Source organism: Emydura macquarii, unplaced genomic scaffold (assembly GCF_026122565.2).
Source record: "Emydura macquarii macquarii isolate MOO-44397 ecotype Brisbane River unplaced genomic scaffold, CSIRO-AGI_Emac_v2 contig_306, whole genome shotgun sequence".
In the NCBI taxonomy this organism is placed as follows: domain Eukaryota; kingdom Metazoa; phylum Chordata; order Testudines; family Chelidae; genus Emydura; species Emydura macquarii.
In genome coordinates this window covers 15,120,230-15,145,399 of record NW_027130443.1, presented here as the reverse complement: position 1 = coordinate 15,145,399, position 25,170 = coordinate 15,120,230, and the positions used below count along the sequence as shown (strand labels likewise).

The 25,170-nt window shown below is 43.4% G+C and overlaps 2 protein-coding genes across 7 annotated transcripts in view; one reads left to right on the top strand and one right to left on the bottom strand.

The window, feature by feature from the left end:
• Window positions 1-462: 462 nt before the first annotated feature.
• Window positions 463-24,523, top strand: SIN3B (SIN3 transcription regulator family member B). Of its 3 annotated transcripts, XM_067561354.1 has the most exons (19): window positions 463-558; window positions 876-982; window positions 1,813-1,966; window positions 4,640-4,903; window positions 5,559-5,702; window positions 6,882-7,004; window positions 10,737-10,826; window positions 11,277-11,395; window positions 12,159-12,366; window positions 13,336-13,452; window positions 14,145-14,383; window positions 16,212-16,395; window positions 16,785-17,379; window positions 17,996-18,165; window positions 18,733-18,906; window positions 20,070-20,162; window positions 20,482-20,576; window positions 21,121-21,325; window positions 21,703-24,523. In XM_067561354.1, the coding sequence occupies exons 2-19, from the start codon at window positions 960-962 to the stop codon at window positions 21,931-21,933; spliced, it is 3,228 nt and encodes a 1,075-aa protein (XP_067417455.1). In that variant the 5' UTR covers window positions 463-558; window positions 876-959; the 3' UTR covers window positions 21,934-24,523. The 3 variants fall into 3 exon arrangements, with proteins under 3 accessions (XP_067417455.1, XP_067417461.1, XP_067417464.1); XM_067561360.1 differs by lacking the exon at window positions 4,640-4,903; XM_067561363.1 differs by lacking the exon at window positions 4,640-4,903 and having other exon boundaries at window positions 540-558; window positions 1,776-1,966.
• The window catches only part of CPAMD8 (C3 and PZP like alpha-2-macroglobulin domain containing 8), a 126,798-nt gene continuing 105,633 nt past the window's right edge, over window positions 4,006-25,170 (bottom strand). For all 4 annotated transcript variants that reach the window (XR_010922168.1, XR_010922172.1, XR_010922175.1 and 1 more), the window contains 2 exons: window positions 4,901-4,956; window positions 4,006-4,419 (listed from right to left, as the gene is read on the bottom strand). Coding sequence is in view for 1 of the 4 variants with exons in the window: in XM_067561290.1 (XP_067417391.1) it covers window positions 4,928-4,956 (29 nt within the window). In the remaining 3 variants the exon portion in view is untranslated. The remainder of the gene's footprint in view (window positions 4,420-4,900; window positions 4,957-25,170) is intronic.

The window sequence follows — 25,170 nt, the reverse complement described above, 5'->3', positions numbered from 1 at the left end:
CGCCGGCCTCTGGACTGCAGAGTCCTCCCTTCCCCCTGCTACCTGAACTCCGCCTCCGCGTCAGGCCTCCTCGCAGCCAGCCAGCCACACCGCGGGTGTATCCCAGCCCCCGCCGCTTCGACCCACTCAGCTCCATCGCCAAAGCGACCGCCGAGCGAGCGCCGGCACCGACAAGTGCGACTACCCCCCACTGGAGGAGGGACACCGCCAACACCGGCAGTTACCTCAGATACCCGGAAGTTGGTGCAGCAGAACAAGTCGTCCCAACCATCCCGCCTGCTCCGCCCCGGATAGCCCCTGACCCCTCCCCAAGGTTCCGCCCCCTTTTCGGCCGGCCTGGCGGCGGGCGGAGCTGTGCGAGTGCGTGGTGACGCAAGGCGCCGGAACGCGCTGACGAGCTGGTGCTGGGCGGGTGCTGCTGCTGCCCGGTGCCCGACTTCCATCATGGCGGCGGGGGGAGCCGGGGGCGGCGGCGGCGGCGGCCGGGGGGCTAGCGGCCCCAGATGGGGCGGGGGCCGGGCCGGCGGAGGCGCAGCGCAGGAGAAACTGCCGGTGCACGTGAGTGCGGGGCCCTCCCTGAGCGGCGCCCCCGCTTCCTTCAGCGACCCCACCCGGGATAATGGCCCCTGCCCGCCCCGGGCCCCCCACTTCTGCTCCCCCCGGGCCCATCGCACGTCGCCCCGGATCATCCCCCGGGCCCTCCCACCCGGGATAATTCCCCTCTGCCCCCCTTCCCCCCCCCGTTGACCCTCGGCCCCTCCCTGCGCGCCGTTGCGTCCCACCTGCCCAGGGGGTGTCTGCTCGTCTCTAGGCGGCCGCGCGCGCTCTGCTCCCCCCCCCCCCGGGCTCCCCGTCTAACGCCCTCTCCCCTGCAGGTGGAGGATGCGCTCTCCTATCTGGACCAGGTGAAGATTCGCTTTGGCAGTGATCCCGCCACCTATAACGGCTTCCTGGAGATCATGAAGGAGTTCAAGAGCCAGAGGTAAGGCGACCCCTCGCCCATCCAGTACCCATCCCTACAGTGCCCTTTCTCATAGGTAGCCCATTTTGCTCTGGAATCTTTCCCTGCTCCTAGCACTCTTCTCAGAGGACCCTAGACCTTACTGCCAGCAGCCATCTTTAGGAACCCCCGCATTGTTCATCCCCATGTAAAATACTCCCCAATATTCCCCTGTCTCTGTTCCCATTTTCAACGCACCGTCAGCAGAATCTGAATATCTGATCCTTGCACCTCCCAAACCCATGCAGGAAACATGCTTCCTGGGTTCCCTGAGATTATGCAAGAGTTAAATTCCAGAGATAAAGGGGGTCTCAAATCCACTTCCAGAGCCATCATCCCAGCACCACTCATCCTGATGGAATCAATATCCCATCTCCCAGAGCCCTTATTCCAGAGTGAAAAAAAGTTTATACCTCAGCTCACTCAGGTAATGTAAATCACTAGAGGTGAAGGCAGGCAAATCCTCTTCTTCCTTGAGTCTCCATCTGGCCCCATAGCAGACCCATCAGTCTGGGAGGAGCTTGCTGATGATTGAGAATCTTTCACTCCATTTGGGCCTCTTAGTTCTCTTGGTCTTTTAAAGTGCCATGGACTTCCAGAATAGTGTCTTAGTCAGATACTGATATTCTATAGCTTATGGACTTGCAGTTTATCATTGTCTGCAGGGGAGTCAGTGTTATCTTGATGCTTAAGTCTATCAAATTCCCTGATTGCTAATAAATGTTATTGCAGTTCCTACCTTTTCTGTATCTTACCTTTTATTTTGTGACTTAAGGCCTTGCATGGAGTTAACAGCCTGGTTTTGGTTCTAGCATTGATACTCCTGGTGTAATCAGGCGGGTTTCTCAGCTGTTTCACGAACATCCCGACCTCATTGTAGGATTCAATGCTTTCCTCCCTTTGGGCTACAGAATAGAGATTCCAAAGAACGGGAAGTTAAATATACAATCGCCACTGGCTAGTCAGGTATGTTCAAATGCTTGGATTAATTTAAATGAAATATAATGTATCTACAAGTGACATACAGGATCTGCATAATGGATGAGTTGATTTACCTTTCTTGCAGTTTGCTAACATGTTTTACAGGGTTTTCAGATATCATGGCAATGGTTATGAGAACATAAATAGAATAGAATTTCTTTAAGAAACACTTAATAGTTTTAGTTTGCGATAAAGTGAAGCTCCCACTACTGCAGGTCAAATGCTTCAGTCAAATTTGGAAGTTGAAAATCATGGCTGGCTGGCAGGCATTGTATACACACAACATTCATTGAGTCTTTATAATCACACTTGAATTTAAATTTGAAAAAAATGTTTCAAAAGATCGTATTTCCACATTGCCATTAAGGTGTCTGCACAGAACACAAGTTTGTACATGTTATTGATTTGTATCAAAGTGCTCAGATACTGTGGTGTTGGATGTAATATTAGAACGTAGATAGAGTCACACCACACTTTGCATCCATTTTCACTTTTGCAGTTGTGGAGTTTGAAACTTAAAAATCTTAGCTGAATTTTTTTCAGAAGCCTCTGATTTTAACTCTGATCTCTGCTACCTACTAGTCTTTCAGTTCTCATGTTCTTTTATCTCTATCACTCAGTAACTTCACATTTCTGAGAGCTCTGCTGAATATGTTTCTTGACATCTACAATTCCTGTGGAATAAAGCAGTGTTAGTACAGAGTGTTTTGTATATTCTTGGCATCCCTACTTTCTAAAGAGCAGAGGATAATGGAGTGACAGTCACAAGCATTGAGTCAGTAACATGTTGAGGGAAGAATGAAAACAGAAGAGCAGAAGCAGTGGTGGCTTTTCAGTTTTTTCATGGACATTTGGTCATTGAATTTTGATTACTATATGTTTCTTTGTCAAGATCATTGTTATTGGGTCCAGGTACAGCATTTGAAAATCCCTTGAAAATGAGACTACCCTCAGGTGGAAGAATTGTTCATGAAAACTGGGCCTGAGAAGTCACGCACCCTTTGATCAAAAAGCAGAGTGTATGAACCTACTGATGAACTTTGGCTTTATGGTGCTGGAAATGCCTTCAGATGTTCAGGGACTGACAGGAAATCTGTCTTGTTCACTGGATCCTGAAACAAAATCATCATGTGGTGTGGAAATACAAGGGCTTGTTGACAACTGAGACTTGCCACTGGGAAAAATACTTTTAGAGGTTATCTACAAGGAGCTTTCTGTGAATCCCCTTATCGGAGATGGCTTCCGTATTTAATATATTCTGAGTCTCTCTTGGAATCAACTACAAATGGACACTTCTTCCATAGCTAGTTAACGTGGTTTTGGTCAGCCTGGGACCAAGGAACCAGGATTCATGTGCTCTTAAAAGCTATTAAGAAATCCCAGGCAGTATTGGACTGAAACAAGTTACTTGTAATGCTCAATTCCTTAATGATTGGAAAAGTGGCTTCCGGGCAGTATCATAAATAAGAAGTGGCATAGAGTCTGCATGGCACTACAGTTGACCAGATTCTATGAATACAGATTCCAATGAGCTTGAATGCTAGGAGCTGTTAAGTTTCTATCCACTGATTGTCATCTGTAAACTGCAAGCAAGAAGTTCAACTGTCATTGGATGGTCATTGGCCTACTTTAAAACAGCCATTTTCCAGAAAATCTGGATACTCAGTAATGTACATCAGGCTGCCTTCTATGTGGCCTCTTGGTATAGCTGCACTTCTAGGAGCCATCAGAACTCTCCTTTATTCATCAGTGAAAGGAGGGCTTTAGAAAGCCTCTGGTGTGGCAGGGCAGCTCTTGGGTGTGAAGGAGATATTCTCAGTACTGAGGCTCATTTTGAGTTATTTTATTGGGGCTGTTACAATAAAGAAATTAGCTATGTTTCTCACTACATCACATATTTAAACACTACTTTTGTACTATGTCACTCTAATTTTACTGTAAAGAATGTATTTTGAACATACTTCATACACCAAACAGATCAGCAGCCAAAATGTAATTCAGTTTTGGTATAACAGCCTATGAGTCTTTGCAAACACAATCAAGTAAACATAATTTCTTTTACTCTATAAATGTCTGAAAGGGTGGAGCTATAATCTTCAAGAGGTTTGAATTAAGTAAGTATAGGGGATATCTACCAGTCACCCTCATAAAGGCTAGCAAACCCCACAGTAAAATTCAAACCTGTTTTCCCTGCAAACATAAGTGTGTCTAAATAAAACAAGAGTCTTGAAGTTTAGCTGGTTTAATGATGGCCTTTGTTGTAAATGATCAAAGTTGAAGCCTCAAAAGTGAAGTCTCAGTAATGTTCATTCAGTGGGGTACGTCAGATGTAATCATTCAGAGGGTTTTCACATTCAATACTTTCAAGTACTGTAAATGTCTCTCTGAAGTCCTGTTCTTAAATAGGGTGGAAAGAGTTCTTTATGAACAACTCTGATCTAAAAGAGAAAGAGGAATGAGAGTTTAACACTGTGGCTAATGTTTTTTAATTGATGGTCTTAGTAACAGAGGTCAAGAAATTCATGGGTCAGTTAAATCTTTTTCTGTGCAGTCTTTCTCTAACTAAACAATTTGTAAATATGCATAATAATTTTAATGAACATGTTGCATCTCTATTTTTATTTACAAGTCACCACATTGCATTACTTCTATCACTAGGTGTCACCAGAGCCTGTTCCAAGTGCTCAGCCAGGTGGTGGGTTATTGTTACATTACTGTCAGGAGAATTCTCACAACCACAGTGACTGCTCTGAGGAGTTCCGGCAGCAACTTTCATACAAAGAAGATAAAGCTCAAATCTCCTTGGAATCTGATTCTGTAGAGTTCAATAATGCAATAAGTTATGTGAATAAGATCAAAACCCGTTTTCTTGACCACCCTGAAATCTACAGATCGTTCTTAGAAATTCTTCACACTTACCAGGTAGAGTCCCCTGCAAACAAGATATCATGGGTCAATATTGTGGCTGTCTGAACCTGCAATATAAAATGAAATTTGTTCGAACAGTACTGTTTTACTGTGGCTTATAAAGCTCCCCCAACTTCAGTTCTCTGAGACAAAGGTGGCACCGAGAAACTCTAAAGTTTAAGCATAGGCTTTGTATGTGTCCCCAACGTAGCTAGACTTGTGTTCTTGCAGGAAATGCTTTGGGTCTGTCAAATGCTTGTCATCTCTATAATGTGTTGGTGCAACAGGCATTGGTTTGAAAAACAGGTGTTGAGAGAAGACAAACTGTACAGGAAGAAATTTTTGTTTTAAGATAGTGATTTTCTTTTCCATTACTAATGTTTTATTTTTAAATGCTTTATAACTGTTAACTAGGTGCAATGATTAGATCTGCATGCCCATGGAAGACAAAGAGATTGAGAATTCACTGCTGAGCCCAGTGGTCTAGGACCCCAAACTTGATACCCTACATGGTAGCGCATTGTGCTGCTACAAGAATGCTGGGCCAGCTGATAATTCTATAAAGCTTTTTCCTGTATTTGACTCTTGAATACAGTTGGTTGTCCCAGGTTCCTTGCTAACTGAAGTACGTTATTGTAACTGTTTGTTTAATGTCTCTGTTAATTGGCAGAAAGAACAGCTGAACACTAAGGGTCGACCCTTTCGAGGCATGTCAGAGGAAGAAGTGTTTACTGAAGTAGCAAATCTCTTCAGGGGACAGGAGGATCTACTCTCTGAGTTTGGACAGTTCCTCCCTGAGGCTAAAAGGTCTTTGGTATGTGTTTGGTAATATGAGGCAGAGGGAGAATATGAGAGAGAATACTTTTACAGTCTGAACAAATACCCTAAAAAATAAAGTTACTTGCTCCCATAGGACTGAGATCTGGGCTGGGAGAGATTGCATTGTTTCAGGGTGAAAAGACTAAGAGAAGGGTTGATTGGGTGGAGTGTCTGTGTGCCTTTCTCTCAGAGCAGTTGGACAAAGCACAGTAGGGAGAACCATTGTCTCTTGAGATGGAACAGATAGTAAGCAGTGATGTGTAAATTCTCAGAAGTTGCTGTTCTGCGGCGCTATTGGCTACAGCTAAAAGATCTTTGCCCAAGAAAAGGTTTGCTCTGAACCTTCTGTCTTGGGGAGAGTAGAGCCTCTTTTGAGGGATACCTTGTGATAGTGGGCTGGGTGAAGACAAGCTGCATTTGGTTGCCAAATAATGCTGCATATAGGCCTTGTGTAAATTGGAGGGGATTATTTTTGTGGTCCACAGAGATCTGTGTGGTTAAAACACCATTATTTGGTGGGTTGCCACTTTTTCCTGTGATTTTTCTCTAACATGACCACCTCATCTGACTGCTCTTGCAGCATCTCTCCTCTGGCTGGGAAAGTCAAAGGAATGTTGTCCTTGTTTCCTGCTCTTGGAATTTCTGTTCCATTAAATCCTTGATACTGAATGAAAAAAATTAGGGATTTAAAAAAAATCTTTGAAATTCCAGAGATGTGGAGAAAGATCTGGCTCTTGAAACTGCTCTAGCACAAGTCTTATTGATCCTGCTGGAGACTGTCTCACTGTAGGGTGCGGTTACGATGCTACCACTGGGTCCTTCTCAAGACTTTCAAACTAGCCTTGTAGCTGTGCGTAGCTCAGAGACAATAGAATATAGGTTAATGTCTTACTAAAGAATTAACATTTTGTATTTAATAATTTGTTTAAAAAGAGGTATATTCTTGCTATTCCACTGATATAGTCTGCAGTGGGGTTGGGCCTGTACATATGTGTAGCGGTGCTACATAACTGCAAAACATTAGTGTAGGAAAACTGACTATGGTCTACTATTTGTTGTTTGTAGTTAACCCACTTAGTGAAATCCCACGTCTTCTATTTTGTTCAGATAAATGGGGTTCTCTATTTCTGTGGTACTAATAAGGGCAAACTGAAAACATTGTCTTTTACTTTAGTTCACAGGAAATGGGCCATCTGAAATGAACAGTGTCCAGAAAACTGATCATGAAAAAAATCTGGAACATAGTAAAAAGCGATCTAGACCTCTACTGCTCCGTCCTGTTCCTAGCCCAGCAAAGGTATCTTTATGAAAATATTTCACATTTCTATTTGCAACGTCAGGCATTGCTATAACCTATGCTTTATGAGATAATTGCTCTCACCTTTCAAATTCTACTAAGTGCCTATCATAGGGCAGCCTCACCTGGGTGCCTTCCAGTGCCAGGCCATGGTTTGATAGTCATGGATACCCCAGTTTCTCATCAGAGTACACAGAAATAGTCCTTACGTGTATATGTAGCCCTTCCAGGGCTAATTACAAAAGTCCTGTACACACAAATTGTAAGAGAGGCTACAAAAGCAGAATTGTCCTCATATTGACTGGGTATTGGAAATGGATGCAGAGAGAAAAATTCTAGACACATTAAATGACTGCTTCTTGGATTAGCCAGTCCTGGAACCCACAAGAGGTGAGGTAATTCTTGATTTAGTCCTATGTGGAATGTAGGATCTGGTTCAAGAGCTGAATATAACTGAACCATTCAGTAATAGCGACCATGATGTAATTAATTTTAACATCCTAGTAGGGGGATAAAATGCCAAAGAAACCCACCACAGTAGCATTAACTTCAAATAAGGGAACTACACAAAAATGAGGAAGCTAGTTAAATGGAAATTAAAAGGCACAGTCACAAGAGTGAAATGCCTGCAAACTGTGTGGAAATTATTTTAAAACACCATAATAAAGGCTCAAACTTAATGTAAATCCCAACTAAAAAAAACCAAAACAATATGAGGACCAAAAAATGCCACCACAGTTAAACAACTGAGTAAAAGAAGCGGTGAGAGGCAAAAAGGTTTCTTTAAAAACCAGAAGTCAAATCCTAGTGAAGAAAATAAAAAGATGCATACATTCTGGCAACTCAAGTGTAAAAGTATACTTACAGACCAAAAAGGAATTTGAAGAGCAACTAGCAAAAGACACAAAAACTGATAGCAATTTTTTTAAGTACTTCACAAGCAGGAAGCTTGCCAAACAATCAGTGGAACCACTGGAAATTAAGGTGCTAATGGAGCACTCAAGGAAGACAAGGCCATTGCGGAAATGCTAAATTAATTATTTGCTCCGGTCTTCACTGCATGGGATGTCAGGGAGATTTCCCAGATCTGAGCCTTTCTTTTTAGGCGACAAATCTGAGGAACTGTCCCAGACTGAGGTGTCAGTAGAAGAGGTTATGGAACAAATTGCTAAATTAAACAGTAATGAGTCACCAGGACCAGATGGTAATCCCCCAAGGGTTCTGAAGGAACTCAAATGTGAAATAGCAGAACTACTAACTGTGGTGCATAACCTATCACTTAAATCAGCCTCTGTACCAAGTGACTGGAGGGTAGCTCATGTAATACTGATTTTTAAAAAGACTCCAGAGACAATCCTGGCAATTAAACGCTTGTCCTAACTTCAGTTACCAGGTAGATTGGTTGAAACTATAGTAAAGAACAGAACTAACACACACAGATAAAGACAGTATGTTGAGGAAGAGTCAGCATGGCTTTTGTAAAGGGAAATCATGCCTCAAAAATCTATTAGAATTATTTAAGGGTGTCAACCATCATATGGACAAGGGTGATCCAGTGGATATAATGTTCTTGGAATTTCATAAAGCCTTTGACAAGCTCCCTCACCAAAGAATAGTAAGCAGTCATGTGATAAGAGGGAAGGTCCTCTCATGAATCAGTATTTGGTTAAAAGATTGGAAACAAAGGGTTGGAATAAATGGTGAATTTTCATAATGGAGAGATGTAGATAGCTGTGGTCCCCCAAGGATCTGTACTGGGGACCAGTGCTGTTCAACGTATTCATAAATGATCTGGAAAAAGCGATGAACAGTAAGCTGGCAAAGTTTGCAGATAATACAAAGTTACTCAAGATAGTTATGTCCAAAGCTGACTGTAAAGAGTTAGAGGGAGATCTCATAAAACTGGGTAACTGGCAACAAAATGGCAGATTAAATTCAATGTTGATAAGTGCAAAGTAATGCACATGGGGAAAAATAATCATAACTATACATACAAAATGATGGGTTCTAGATTACTTTTACCACTGAAGAATCAGATCTTGGAATCATTGTGGATAGTTCTCGGAAAACATCCATTCAATGTGCAATGGTGGTCAAAAAAGCTAACAGAATGCCAGGAACTGTTAGGAAAGGGATAGATAATAAGTCAGAAAATATCATAATGCCACTATATAAGTCTATGGTACACCTACACTTTGAATACTGTGTGCAGTTCTGATTGCCCCATCTTAAGAAAAATATATTGGAATTGGAAAAGATAGAAAAGAGCAACAAAAATGGTAGAGGTGTGGCACAGCTTCCATATACAAGGATAGATTAAAAAGTTTAAGACTCTTCAATTTAGAAGAGAGACAACTAGGTGGGGGATGGGATTAGAAGTCTATAAAATCATGAGTAGTGTGGAGAAGGTGTATCGAAGAGTGTTCTTTACTCTTTCACATAGCACACAAACTAGGAGTCATCCAATTAAATGAATAGGTATCAGGTTTAGAGCAAACAAACAAGGAAGTCCTTCTTCACATAATGCACAGTCAGCTTGTGGAATTCATTGCCAGGGGATGTTGTGAAAGCCAGAAGTATAACTGGGTTCAAAAGAGAATTAGATACATTCATGGAGGATAGGTCTATCAATGGTTATTAACCAAGATGATCAGTGACGCAACCCTATGCTCTGGGTGTCCCTAAACCTGTGACTGCCAGAAGCTGGGCCTGGATGATGGGGGATGGATCACTCAAAATTGCCTTGTCCTTTTCATTCCATCTGAAGCATCTGGCACTGATCACTATTGGAAGACAGCATACTGTGTTAGATGGACCATTGTTCTGACTCAGTATAGCGGTTCTTATCCTTAGCATCTCTCACCACACTCATCTCACCAGTACAGTTCCAGCATCTCTCACCATGCCTTGTTCCCACCCTTCAGCCATCTCTGTCCCTCTGGCTTCAACTCCCCAGGCCAAAGGTGGCCAGCAGGCATCTCCCTCTGCTGTTCTGAGCCTTCAGCCCTCTCCCACCGTCCGTGCCCATCGCTCCCTGGTGCAGAAACATCATCAGGCTAGTTTCTCCACTAGCTTCCTGACAGTTTCACCCTCTTGCTAGGGAGAGTCTGCAGCGAGCTTTCTGCAACTTTGCCCAGATACCACCTCCAGTCTCCTGACTCCCAGGCAGCTCTCAACTTCTTCTCTTTCTGTCCTCAGGCACTCCCCCCATTCATATAGTCCATGTGCCCTCTTGTAAATCCAATTAGGAGGCAGTTGACAAGTCACAGGTGCCTCTTTCCTTTTAAATGGCTAGTGCCAAACATGAAGGGTAGGTAAAAGAAACCTTTTAAAAAAAGAAATAAACAATTTAAAAAAGATTAAATGGTGTTTAAGACACTTAACAAAGGGAACGTTTAAAATTATATTTAGAAAAGCGTATTGTCCCTTGATACAACATAAAGTTCTATATAAGTGCTAAGTATCACGAAAATTAGGACTTGATAGAAGAATTGAAGTGGGCCTCCCCCCTTGGATAAATTGCTGTTTCCTACAGCATTATACCTGTGGGAGCCTGTTTTGTTTTTGCAGGGGGTCATTGATACAGACCTCCATGGAGGGTGTGATGAGGCAAAGCTAGTTTGTGATTTTGAGAATAAAGGCTCAGAGTGAGTAGTTATAGTTCAGTAAAATGGAAATTACTGGTATTTGAATCAAAACCATTGAAGTAAAAATATCGAACCTTTTCAACAGAAGAAAATGAAACTGCGAGGTACCAAAGATTTGTCAGTTGCAACAGTGGGAAAATATGGAACATTGCAGGAGTTTTCTTTCTTCGATAAGGTCAGTGACCCTCTTGTGTTGCGTGGTCTTGCTTTCCATTGGATAGGTAGCAATTGACTGGTGTTTTATGGCTCCCTCTATGGTATAGTAGAGTCCATCAAATAACAATTTTCCACTTCTTGAGAAGGTGGGGAGGGAGAGCTAACAAACGGAGTTTTGGAGGACCCTGAGGGAAACGCATAACTAGTATCTTCTTGTGTGTGTTTTTCTTACAAACATTTGATTTCTTTGCTTCTCTGCTACTGTAAACCTCCTAGTAGTGTAAACCCTGTTACCAAACTACTGTTTATAACAGGGCATTTCTGTGTGCATGCTGTTTCTGAAGTCCTGATGATTGCACTCATTTATTGGCTCTGTGCAAAAAGGCTTAGTGTGTCTAAGAGATCCGCCATAAAACTAAAGCTAGTATCCAAATGATATGACAGTTTTTATCTGCCCTCCCTCTGCCAGGTTCGCAGGGTACTGAAGAGTCAGGAAGTGTATGAGAACTTCCTCCGCTGTATTGCACTCTTCAATCAAGAGCTGGTGTCAGGCTCAGAGCTTCTCCAGCTAGTCACTCCATTTTTAGGGTAAGTGAATTTGTCTTCTCAGTGTATGTATGATGTAGCACACATGCCCAGGCTGGAGAAGTACATCTTTAGAGGTTTTTAAGCTGAGGCTTGACAAAACCCTGGCTGGGATGAAATAGCTGAGGTTAGTCCTGCTTTGAGCAGGGGGTTGGACTAGATGACCTCCTGAGGTCCCTTCCCACTCTAATATTCTATGATTCACTATGTCACTTTTTCTCTCATGGTTCAAATTTAAATCTTCAACATTAAAACCTTATGAAGTCAAAGGTTTCTTCTGGGTCAGCAATGCCAAAATTTTAGGAATCGTTCAGAGGAGAAATAAAATCTGACACAGCTTTTGGTCCATAAAGTTTTAAAACAATTCTGTGAAATAGACAAAAAGCTTTAGTAGTATCTGATGGAGGGCTAACAGCACAGTTGGCCTCCAAGACAAGGGAGAGTCTCTTATGGCAATGAACAAAGACTCCCTCAGCAGGTTAAGAAGGGGTATTGGTGGGATTCTGAAGGGAGTTGTCTCTAGCCCTCAACCAAGAGGATGGTTGGTAAAGAGCCTTAAGCAGAATGATTAAAGCAGCTTAGATTATGGTGGAGGGGGTTCTTAGGGCTACGTTAGGGAAGTGCTGGCTTTCAGTTTAGTTGTTACCATGGTCTGTATGAAATATAAGAGATGGTGAAGAAAGCAAGTAATTAATACTCATTGGACATAAAATAGAATGTGATGATGTGAAATATAATTATCCACATATGTCTGTTCATTTTTAAGGAAATTCCCAGAACTCTTTGCACAGTTCAAATCCTTCCTTGGAGTGAAAGAGCTTTCATTTGCTTCTCCACTGAGTGACCGATCTGGGGATGGAATGAGTCGGGAAATTGATTATGCTTCCTGCAAACGCATAGGATCGAGTTACCGGGCTCTTCCAAAAACCTATCAGCAGCCAAAATGCAGCGGAAGAACAGCCATTTGCAAGGAGGTACTCTGTGCTTAATACCAGTGAATCCCCAGTCTGCAATGATAGCCTTTCTAAAAGCAGGCTAGTCAGTGCCCTCTCACATACTGCTTTCTTATGATGGTTTAGGGCTTCTCTAAAACATAGACCTTGTACCAGTTTAATTTAAACCAGTTTGTTTAAACTGGTGCAACTTTTGTATGTAGACTCTTATATTGGCATAAAACTGTTTATAGCAGTTTAGGTTGCACCTGAAAATTTGCCAGTGGGAGCTAAACCAGTATAAATCAGGTTTATATGGAGAAGTGTCCACACATAGAGTTGCTCTGGTTTAATTAAATCAGTATAAAATCACATCTTTCATTAAACTGGTACAACTTTGTGTGTGGACTCAGGCCTTGTTCTTCATGATAAGTAAGAAGGAGTCACCAAAAAGCAAATTATGAGTCAAAGCCTAAAAGGAAAATTCTGTGCAAGTCAGGTAGAATTACATTAATTCAAAGTTGTCTGTGTTCAGTGATGGGAAAATGAACCCTGTAGATTTAGCTTATCAGTTTGTCGAGCACTTGCTGCCTTTTGTTGTAAAGGAGTATTGTGAGCTGAAGCATCCTGGCAGATAGTGGGAGTTGGGTTTAACAGAGCACCCCCGTTCATATTGGCATCTTTGCTCCATTGCCACCAGTAGCTGACTATTATAGACAAACTTATCTCTTTGTGCCTTATGAAACAGCATCAAAGGACACCTCAGAAACCTCCTGAAACAGTTATCTGGGAGCAACTCTTCACATGCACAATGTCTGAGAAATGATCAACACAGTCATTTTAAAATTTCAGCACAGATCATTGGCAGAAATACCTAGTTAGGTCTAAAGCTGTTGATAGAAACACTGTTAATATACTACTTTATCCTTTCCCTGTAGAGGTCCTACCAGACTCTCAGGACCAGACCCTTTTCCATAGGACTCTGTAGAATGTTGTTTGACTCTGTTGTAGGTGTTAAATGATACCTGGGTCTCATTTCCATCCTGGTCTGAAGACTCTACATTTGTCAGCTCAAAGAAGACACCCTATGAGGAGCAGCTGCATCGCTGTGAGGATGAACGGTTTGAGGTGCTTCTGCTGTTTAGCTTAGAACTTTGCAACTTGGTTTCCTGTTCATGTCACCAAAACCTTGAAATTATTTATAGTCAGTGGCCAAATGCTGAACACTTTATTAGAGTTAACTCTTCTTGCTGTGTCAGTCCTTTGCCTTCCTTCTCCTTCAGCCTTGGTGTGGACTTGCTTTCCCAAGGCTGCTCTTCTCTAAAGTTAACTCGTTCATCCCTTTTCCCCAGTAGTGGTGACTGCTTTGTACTTCTCCAGCCTGGGGACAAGGCATGGACACCATAATGCCACTGTGTGTATCGGGGAGTGACAGGTTTCAAGAGCTTCACCTATGCTCCTTTGCAGACAGGCCTTGGAAGTGCCCGTTGATATTCTTGCATGTGCTGTAGCCTTAAACGTTGCTTTTGGTGTAGAGAGGATTTTATTTCTAGCACTGTCTATAAACCAAATATGATGTCAACTGCATCATTGCACCCTGCTTTGCCAAGGGCAAATGCAGCACAAAATAGCCCTGAGGGAAATCTGGGGGCCAATTCTACAACTGGCGGAGTGCTCCATATGCCGAGACTCCTCACTGGAGCCCCTGATCCCCAGCCAGTGGACAGTGAAATACAAGTACAGATCTGAGCATAGGAGAAGAGAATGGAGACCAGCTGCTGAATCCTTTCTTATACTGTATCGTTTGTGAACTTTAACAGTTGGATGTTGTCTTGGAAACTAATCTGGCCACCATACGCGTGTTGGAGAGTGTTCAAAAAAAGCTGTCTCGGATGTCTCAAGAGGATCAGGAGAAATTCCGATTGGATGATTGCTTGGGAGGAACATCAGAAGTGATCCAGCGCAGAGCCATCTATCGTATCTATGGTGATAAAGCACCAGAAATCATAGAGAGTCTTAAGAAAAACCCAGTTACTGCTGTCCCTGTAGTTTTAAAGAGGTAACTCATTTTCTTGGGTTCACCTATCATTTCTATCTAATTAGCCAATGTAGTCTTTGAAAGCTTGTTGTTTCAGAAGTTAATTACCTATTTTCATCTCTTATGACTCTAATGCAGGACAGAGGTGAGCAACTAATGGAATATCTTTTAAAAAATCACTTCATAGCTGACTCTTAGCCGCTTCTGAGAACAGCTTAAACAATACAGTTATGACAATGCACTGTTGCTCCTGCAGTAACAGTATGTATGTTTCAGTAGAAAATAGCCTGCCACAAACTTTGATCATATGTAATATAACTTTAAGAAGATCACTGCTTCTTCTGCTATGGAAATTGCTAAACTGGTTTTTCATTGACTTCATAAGTAAAGCAAGCTATTCCTTAAGTTCTGTGGGGCTTTGCCATTGTTTGGTTTCAGCTAGGATTCCTCCTCAAATATTAATGTAAACATCTAAAAAAGCATTTTAAAATTAATCTTTTTTTTAAAATTCTCCCTTTTTTAGGCAGCATTATATAAAAATGCTTATTGTTTAATTGAAAATCTAAGTAATTGGGTAAAAGGTTTCAGAGATCTTTGCTATTAATACATATAAGCTTTTAAATTCAATCTGTGATACAGTTTCTGTAATACATCATTTCTAGTGTATGACAATCAACTCTTTCACCCCCACCCTTCTGAATTCTTCACACTTGCACACTGTCTGTATTGCTCTATAATGGAGCCATGACAGTGACTCCATTGTTATGGTTGTGTTCGTCCCTGGCTTGCTAAGAAAAACTCCTTTCTGTATTAAAACTTCTCTTAGTCCCAGTTAGAGGAAGGAGGATTTTATTTTTTGACAGTATGAGGTTAATTGGACATGTCATTTTGAATGAGACTTTGGAATATTGGTGCGGGGTGTCTTTTTTGAAAGTTCTAAATTTTTTTTGTCCTGTCATAATGAAAACAGCTTTATGCATTAATCCTCACTGAGAACCAGTGCATGAGTTAGTCAGGCTGGATTGCAAAGGGCGGGGGTGGTAGTGTTTGTTAGAGGTGATCTCTGCATGTGGTGCAGCACTGTTACAGGTCCAGTGACCGTTACATAACTAGTGCCAGATAATCTAAACTTGCCATTTTTAACACGAGGTTTTCCTCACCATTTTTCTCCGAAGAACCTCCACTTGCTAGGCTTGGGCTACTCATATTTACTTTTCCCTTTAAAGTAAAAATTGAGCTATTCAGCATATATTTTAAAATGAAAAAAATCAGTCCCACCCTCTAATTGTTCTCTCCCTGGTGCCTGACCACCTTCCTTCCCCCATCTCCAACTCCCAGATCTCCTGCCCTGAATCCTGGCTTCTGGAAGCCAGCAGCTTGGGACAACAGCCATCTGTGGGATCTTCATACACCACCCTCTCTCCCTTGACCCTGCTCTGTCACAGCTTCTTTAGTGCCTGTGGGGAAAACTTAGCTTTGCCCCCCATTTTTGAGCCATTTCCACTTCCCAACATTTCTGGCTTGTAAGATGGAATCCTTGTATGTAAGACAGAGAAGATTGGGTGGAGATCTCCTAGATCCTGAGAAAAGCTTTCCAGAATAAAGAGGGCAGATTTAAGGTGTTGGCATCTCTACTATGGATTGCCTGAGTTTCTGGCACTTAAGAGGTTTTTTTAAACACAGTATGGTATATTCCCAACCATGACTGTTTACCAAAGTCGTCTTTTTTATGGGGGAAGAGGGCGTGGGGAATACTGAAAGTCTTGCTGCGCCTCAGCAGGCTGCTTTTAAAACGTGTGTGAATTTCTGTGGTATGGTTTTCAAATTCAGTCTGTTCTGCATTATGCAGGTTGAAAGCTAAAGAGGATGAATGGCGGGAAGCCCAGCAGGGCTTCAACAAGATCTGGCGGGAGCAGTATGAGAAAGCATACTTAAAGTCCCTTGATCACCAGGCCGTCAACTTCAAACAAAATGACACCAAAGCCCTGCGCTCCAAGAGCTTGCTGAATGAGATTGAGAGCGTCTATGATGAGGTGTATATGTTAGCAAACAATCAATCCTGTCTATTTATATTGTTCTGTATTATGGTAATGCCCAGAAGTTCAGATCAGAATTGGGTTTCCATTGTGGGAAGCGCTGTACAAACATAGAGGAAGATACCATCCCTACCTTGAAGAGCTCATAATTTAAGATGACAAGTGACATACTAAGAGTGGGTGAGAAGAACGCTCGAAAATATACATATAACTTGTTGATAAAAAAAGTAAGAGAAATAGCAAATGTAATCCCATAAATATCCCCTTTCCTTACCTGCCCCCCAGCCTAGCCATCAACACTTGGCTGATTTCTTGTGTGTGTTGTGGCGGGAATGGCTCTTGAGACTGGATTGGAAGGATCTTACTTGTTTGTCTCTTGATTACAGCATCAGGAGCAGCATTCAGAGGGGAGAAGTGCTCCCACGAACGAGCCTCATCTGATCTTCATCTATGAGGATAAACAGATTCTGGAAGATGCAGCTTCACTCATTAGCTACTATGTGAAACGACAGCCCACTATCCAGAAGGAAGATCAGGCCACCATTCGGCAAATAGTGCATCACTTTGTACCAGAGCTATTTTTCTCTCAGCTCCCTGACCAGAGTATTTCTGAAGAGTCAACTGATGAGGACAGAGAAAACCATCAGGGACAGAACATGGACACTCCTGAGCTCCGAAAGAAACATGTGCCTGGGTGTCCAAGCAGCCCTCTGGAGAAGAAAGCTGGCTTCTGTGATGCCACAGCTGCTGAGCCTCACAAAACTCTGGACGATGTTTACAGTCTGTTCTTTGCCAATAATAATTGGTATTTCTTCCTCCGCCTTCACCAGACTCTCTGTTCAAGGCTCTTAAAGATTTATCGTCAGGCTCAGAAGCAGCTTCTAGAGTATCGGACTGAAAAGGAGAGAGAGAAACTCCTCTGTGAGGGAAGGAAAGAAAAGTCCAATGACCCAGCCATGGAACTGAGATTGAAACAACCAAGTAAGAGCATCCTGCAGTCTGGGAACTGTTTTGCTGTTAGCATTCTGAGTGCCTTATGCAGAGGCCATTTGCATCTCAGTGACTGGGACCAGCTGGGATGTATGTGAGGAATATAGATACAGAAACCACTCCAGTGTCAGAGAATAATGGATTCATAATTAATGTTACCTGCATGTATTTAATCAGGATACTTAGGGGATAACTTGCAAACCACAGGACACATCTTTGTTCATTTAGACTTCTACAAGCCCATTGGCTACTATATGATATATACTTTGTCTTCTATATAGCTATATCTAGAATATTGGAAAATTCAGTTAAGTGTCTTGGAGTTTGTTGCTTAAAGTTAAAATACATACACATGCGTGAGAGTTGAGTCCGTCACTGACGCAGTGCCTATTTCAGATGTCACGCTATTCTAATGGGCTCTCCCATGTGCTATCAGTGCCATCTGGAAGGATGAGGTTGATGCTGCACTTGAAGTGTCTTTCTTGTTTTTAAAAATATTCTTGCTGTCAAATGTCCTCGATCTGGAGCACAGTTCTCTCGTCCCCTGCCTCTGGGGCTCCCTCTGCCTCTTGTGTGCAGGAAGTGACTGCTGTTTTCTCCTGCCCAGGTGAGGTGGAATTGGAGGAATACTACCCAGCATTCTTGGATATGGTGAGAAGTTTGCTGGATGGGAACATTGACCCCACGCAGTATGAGGACACCCTGAGGGAGATGTTCACTATCCATGCCTACATCGGCTTCACCATGGACAAGCTGGTGCAGAATATTGTCCGCCAGGTAATCGTCTCTCGAACTGGCTCTTAGTGCTTCTACAGCACTAAATATTCCCTCTTTGGTTTATATAGTACCATTAGGATTACAGGTATCCTGCAAACATAAGAAGCCAAGATCTCTTCCCTGTGGAGTTTATACTTTCATTAGTAGATGATGGAAAAAAGGCAGAAGAAATAGTCAAAGGAAAAGACTGTTGGTAAAAACAGGAAAGTGCAGTTTATGAGCTGAAAATACTGTGGTCAGTTAATTTACGGAATTTATGACTACACATCCCATTGATTTCTCTTCTGGTGACACTTGCAGTGTCCCCACCAGTGCCATTGGGAAGCTATGATTAGGAGTTGAGTTAGACGATTGACACCCATCATATTATCAAGCTCTCTGTTATCAGTTTAGCCATTAGATGTTTAAACAAATGCTTTTTAGAGCTGACTGCTCCTTTCTTCCTCTATTACATGTATTGCAAAACTGCGGGAAAGAGGGGGACAGAGTTAAGCGGGTGGCGTGGGTTGCACCAGTGTATGTAACACTTGCTAGAGACTTGTTGACTCCCTTTTCTCTTGATAATAGCTTCATCATCTTGTGAGTGATGATATCTGCCTGAAGGTTGTGGAGCTCTACTTGAGTGAGAGAAAGCGAGGTGCTGCTGGAGGCAACCTGTCCTCCAGATGTGTCCGGGCAGCCAAGGAGACCAGCTATCAGTGGAAGGCTGAGCGCTGCATGGCAGATGAGAACTGCTTCAAGGTAAGAGCTTGCTTCAGGGAATTACGCAAAGCAGATGGGACCCAGAATAGGGTGGTTGCAGACAGCAGCAGTCTGATGCACTCCTGATAGCCTACCTCCCAAGAGATAAGCCGAATCCTGTTAAATTAAACTCCCCTGGCCCTAAGTATCTCTTGGATCAGACTGGCCACCTTCAGAGAGTTTTCTCTTATGCAAACATGCAGGAAGCCTTTGAGTGTTGTTCCTTTTCATAGAGTTCCATGGGGGTATGTGGCACTTTGCAAGCAAATAAAAAGACAAAGACCTTTCCTAACAGGGTAGCGGGCAAGGAGAACCTTCTGCCCTTTGTGGCACGGCATGACTGCTGGCTGCACTCGGACCTAGAGATATCTGGAAGTGTTTAGCGGGTTTCAGTGGTGGAGTTAGAGTTGGGAGGCTTTGTGGACAGTGAGTTTCAGGGAAGGATTTGGATGTGGAGGGAGTGGAGTCTTAGGGCATGTTTGCAGAGGATCAGGGAGGCTGGTCCTAGGGAGACTGGTGGGAGGCAGAGGAGGAGATGGTGGTTGCAGTAGCCAGCACAGGTGATAACCAAGCTTTGGGCAGTGGTTCTCACAGTAAGGATCAAATTAAGAGGAAAGTATTGTAGAGAAAGGATAGGCAGCATTTGGCAACAGCTTGGATGGGCATGAGCAAGTGTGAGAAAAGTCTAATATAACCTCAGGGTGGTGAGGAGGATAGCAGAGCAACTGACAGTATTGGAGGGTGAAGGGTCAGGAGGAAGATTGGAAGAAGAGATGGAGCTTGGTTTGATGTATTGAGTTTGAGGAGTTGGGGTGCCAAGGGTGGTAGGGCAGGCAAAGAATCAGGTTTCACAGAAAGAGGGAAACACCCAGGATGAGCGAGGGAGGCCAGGGCTTGAGAGGTTGAACAGAAATCTGCATAAAGGTGGTATTGAAAGCCATTAAATCCCCAAGGACACAGTCTAGAGGAAGGGAGAAAGTGGTACCAAGAACTGAGCCTAGGTTTCTGTGTGGTCAAGCATGAGGGTGCATTGTTGTATATTCACCTCGTCTCCAATCTGTTGTGTTCAGCTGAATTTCCATGAAAATTCAGCATATTGATCTGGGCTCCTGCCCAGCTCTGGAGGCTCCAAGTGACATTCCCTGTGTCTCACTTCATTACAGGTAATGTTTCTGCAGAGGAAAGGGCAGGTGATAATGACCATCGAATTACTAGACACAGAAGAAACCCAAACAGAAGATCCTATGGAGGTTCAGGTACTTAAGCTGCAAGGACTATGGAGTCAGCTCTGTGCCATTGACAAAGGAGGCTGCCTGGAATGTTCCCTTCTATGTCACTCCAAATTGAGAGTCAGACTTTTCCAGGACAATCAGTGTACTTGGGGTAGAGGATGTGGAGGACTATGTGTTCTTGATAGAGGCTTCTGATAGAGAAGTGGATTTAAATGTAAATTGGCATGGGGGTGGTTGGGTTAGGTACAGGCACGTTTAAAAACAGCCTGGAAACACACTGTTAGGGCAACTGAGCTTATTCTGACTGGGGAGATATGACATGGAAACGGTCTTTCTTGTATAGCACTTGGCTAACTACATGGAGCAGTACGTTGGGGTGGAGGGCGTCCCAAACAACCAGAACGATGGCTTCTTACTGAAACCGGTCTTTCTGCAAAGGTGAGCTCTCCCCTTTCCCTGGTGTCTTACATGACGGCTGTTTCTGCTGCTGCCCTCTGTGTTGAGATTAGTTTGGTTTTATTCCTGCCCTGTGTGGAAGAGTCCCTTAAAATTTTATTTCTCTTGCACCTTCCATCCCTAACACCTCAAAACCAATATACTGTGTATACCATTCCAGAGAAATACAGGCAATTCTGAGGCAGAGGGTGGCAGACAGAGTATGGCACTCTGCACAGGAGCATTTGGGGCAGCACTGAGGTTTGTTCACAGAATAGAGAGTGTAAGGTAAGGAGAAGAGGAGAGAGTAGGACTGTCTTCTAAACAGTCCCTATTTTGGGGGGAATTTAAGGCCTAATCCCTTCTGCACTTCATCACAAAAGTGTGTTGAGCTTGGGGGTGAGGGGAGATGGTCTGGAAGCAAAGTTCCTGTGAGGAACCAGGCACACAAATGTGAATTTCATGCTCTGATCTTTGCTGACCAGGAGGGTGGAGGTTGAATAACCAGGGATTTTAAATTACTTTATAATACTTGATTTTGTCGTAGGAACCTTAAAAAATTCCGCAAGTGGCAATGCAAGCAAGTGAGAGCTTTGCGGAGTGAAGTGAAGAGCTCCTGGAAGAGATTGATCGGGGTAGAGAGTGCATGCAACATGGACTGCAGGTTCAAGCTCAACACCCACAAAATGATGTTCATCATGAACTCTGAGGATTATATGTACAGGCGGGGGACTCTCTCCCGAGCCAAGCAGGTGCATGTCCTGTTATTCTCTCAACATCTCAGGCACTGGTAGAGATGGGGAACTTGAGCTGCGAGACCTGCGGTGACAGGAGTCTCATGGCTGAATTCCTACAGGCTACTCCCTGGAGTTACATCTCCACGTTGGCTGAAATAGCAGAGAAACTGGTAAATGCTGTAGACCTTAGTTTACTGGTCATAGCTTTACCATACAAGCTGCACAGGAGCATAGTTGCATGAAAGAAGCAGAGGCCTCTAGAGGCAGGTACATGGGATTTGTGCTCCCTTTGGTTATGTTTTCAAGCATGAATGTCTCAAATGTCCTGGGAGCTGAAGGCTTAATCTCCTCCCTCATGAGCTTTTCAGTGACCTTTACTATCCTTGTCTCAGGTGCAGCCCATGGTTCTGCTTAAGCACCACCAACAGTTTGAAGAATGGCACAGCAGGTGGCTAGAAGAGAATGTTACTATGGAGGCAGCAGAACTGGTTCAAGACTGGTTAATGGGAGACGAGGACGAGGACATGGTCCCATGCAAAACAACCTGTGAGACGATGAATGTTCATGGAGTCCCCGTGAATAGATACAGAGTTCAGTACAGTCGCCATCCAGCCTCACCATGAGCAGAGACTCATCCACCTGATCATGCCAAGCCGGAACTGTGCCGGCAGAACGCTTTTACTCTGAGAATAGTGGTGGGAATGCAATGTATGTATTAATGATATTTATCCAAACAGCATTTTACTTTGGGTTATGATGTATTTTCCATATGGCATAGAATTGTCTCCTCGCAGTGTAATCCCTAGGCCATGTCATCATGAAGAGAGTTAAAGCCATTACTGAAAGAGGGCTCTTAGTATTGCCACTCTGTATAGTAGGTTTCTAGCGTCAGGCCTACCCCAAGTCGGCCAGTGTGGGAAAGGCTGAGCACGAGGGCTGAGCGCACAGCTCTAAATGAGCTGCCGAAGGCGGCTGCATTGGAGGGACAGAGCATGCTGGACTGGCTGCTTGCAGGGTGGTAGAGCGAGCGGTATGGTCTAGCCAGTGTAGAATGTGATGGGTGCGAGAGCTGACACTGATAGTTGCTCCCTCTTTTTGAAGTGTTTAATGTTTCCTGTCCCTCTGCATTTCATGCCATGCCTCAGTCTGCAGAACTTCTTAATATCACCCCTCCATGCCAGTGGGCCAGAGTACCTGGCACAGATCACTGGCTTTGCCATGGGCTGTGGGGGCTCAGTTGCGTTATCTGTTCATACGAATGAAGCTATGAATGCCGCGTGCGTTACTGCTGCTGTGGTGGGAAAATGCCAACTCCTGAGACATCAAGGGAGGGAAACGAGACCCGTGAATTTTAAAACTGCTGGGTTGGCTAAGGCTTTCAGAGCAGGCACTCATCAGAAATGGCTCCATGGGCTGCAGTGCAGAGCAAGGCAGCAGCTAATGGAACAAGTGAGCCTTGGGCACATCCTCTGCCTCTGCAGAGAATTCTGCATTGGATTGCATGTCAATCTTTATAAAACTGTGTCACAACTGCAATTTCCTGCCCTCTCATTTCAGGAGCTGCTTGAAACTGGAATAAAGTCCATGGGGAGGTCTGGGTTTTTTGTTTGTTTTGCATTCTGATTGACAGCCTCCAGAGACCATGAGCTTCAGGCACATAGCTTTCCCTGTATGCACCCAGGATTCCTTAGTACTGCTGGGATAACAACACTTACAAAGTGGATCAGTAGATGGAGCTCTTAAAGCATGTTTGCATTGGCTTGAAGGGTGTTCCTAGATACGGCTGTCTTGCTGATGTCAGTTCAGATGTTCCCTTTTACAGTGAAACACAGAAATCTGAATTTGGGGGAGAATTCTGTCCAGGTGTAAGCAGTGTACACATGCTATTCCATTGGCATTATCTGTACCTCCCCTGATTCAAACAAAACCAAACCAAACCAAAAAACCCTCCGACAAAACCTCTGCACCACTCACAACTCCACACTCATCTTTTACTTAAATCTATCAAAAGGACCAGAAAGTTCAGAGTCAAGGCAAACCTGCAACCCCATCCTGACTTCATTGTGTACTGCAGGTGCCTGGGAATAGCACATAATCCTGTGTAAAATACAAGGTGTCATGAGGCAAATCTAGCTTCTTTTCAGTCCTGAGTCCATGTTCTCCTGGCTTTTGGGGGAAATGGGACCCCCTAACATGTTTGTTTCTGAGGTTTGGTTTTTATGGTTATAATTTCTGCTGGACCCAAGTATCAGGCTGTGGGAATCGTGCTGTGTTTACCCTACCATACCGTATTTGGTTTCACGGTTGTCTCACTTGACAGCAGAAGTAATGGGCCATTTGTGCACATTTGACCTGAAACTATCCCAGTTGTTTCTTTTTTGCAAGATAATCTGTGAGTGGGAGGCAGCAAGGCTGACCTTTTGGCATTTGTGGCCACATGCACATCCATTGCCAGCAGTGTGCTTTGAACCCAAATTCTCATTGCCCAGGGCTTAACTGATTCCAGTGGCTGAAATTATATGAAGGTTTTTTTCGAAGCCCTTGGCTTGTTTTGGGTGAGGGATGGAGCGTTGTAAGAGGCTGGGGTAGGTCTGACACGGGCAACATCCCTTATGCCTCCATAGCTCTACAAATGCACCTCAGTCTTGTTCAACTCTCTGCTGTTCCCCAGTGGAGATGACCAACTGTGCCAAATTTTGTTATGGTTTTGAGATACAGACAAATGTTTACTAGAAAGTAGGTTGCAACTTGTGGCTTAAAATGCAATTGATTCCAAGCCTCCCAGGGTGCGTAAGGCTAATAACGCATGGACCCTGGTCAGTCCCCCAACATTTTTAAGTGTACTTCAGGTATTTTTAAGCATCCTTATTTTGTAAACCTTAATTTATAATCTGAATGGATTAAGTGAGACTTTCATCATTTACAGCACTATTGTCTCAAATGTGATAGTAGCAAATGATGTGAATGAAACAAATGGGTGGTGCCAATGTGTTTAAGAGAGATCTACTAAGGTTTGAGATTTCAGCCTTGGATGGTGTGTATCTTCTAGCATGAAATTGATTAAAGAAAGATTTTTGTTCTTTTTTTTGTTTTTGTTTTTTTAAAGGATCTTTGCTTTGGGGCTTGTAATTGCTTTGCCAGCTCTTTGAATGTAGTTTTTTTTTATATTTATTTGCACATTCAAGTAAAATAAAATATTGATTTTAAAAGTCAGCAGCTCTCACTGAGTTCTCTGTTTTAAGTGAATTTAGAGCTGGTGACAGCCCGGAAGACTGAAGACTCATTTCTAACTATAGAACAGTCTGATAACAGGTAGTAGAGAGGTCTGTAAAGGCAAGTGCAGGACAGCCCGTGACACCTTGTGATCTGGACATCTGTTTGCTATCACCTGCACGGAGACTACCAATTTACTTCATAAAGGACGACAGTCAGTCTTCAAAAATAAACAACCTGGAGCCATTAGCATCTTCGGCTGGTTTTGAGTGATGGGAGTAGCAGCGAGAGCCTCTAGTCTATTGCCAGTGCCAACCGTTCCTCTTATCTGATCTATAAAACAGACTGCTTTTCTAGATCTGATTAGCTGTTGTGTTTAGGGGCCAGTGCCTTGAGTATTTGACTTTCCTTGGTTTACCCCCAAGGTTTAGATAGTGCCATGGTTTCTGGGTGAGTTATCCTGGAGCTGCATTCATTTTTCTAGTGCCACAATGTATCCTTCACAGAGAGCTGAGGGCTTTCAACCCATCTAAAAATCAGGCCACTTCTTTAAGTGTAAGAGATGATTTAGATGCCTAACTTTAAATCACCCGATCTTGAAAATCTTAACCATTGTCTGCATGAATGAAACATCACTGCAAAAAAGG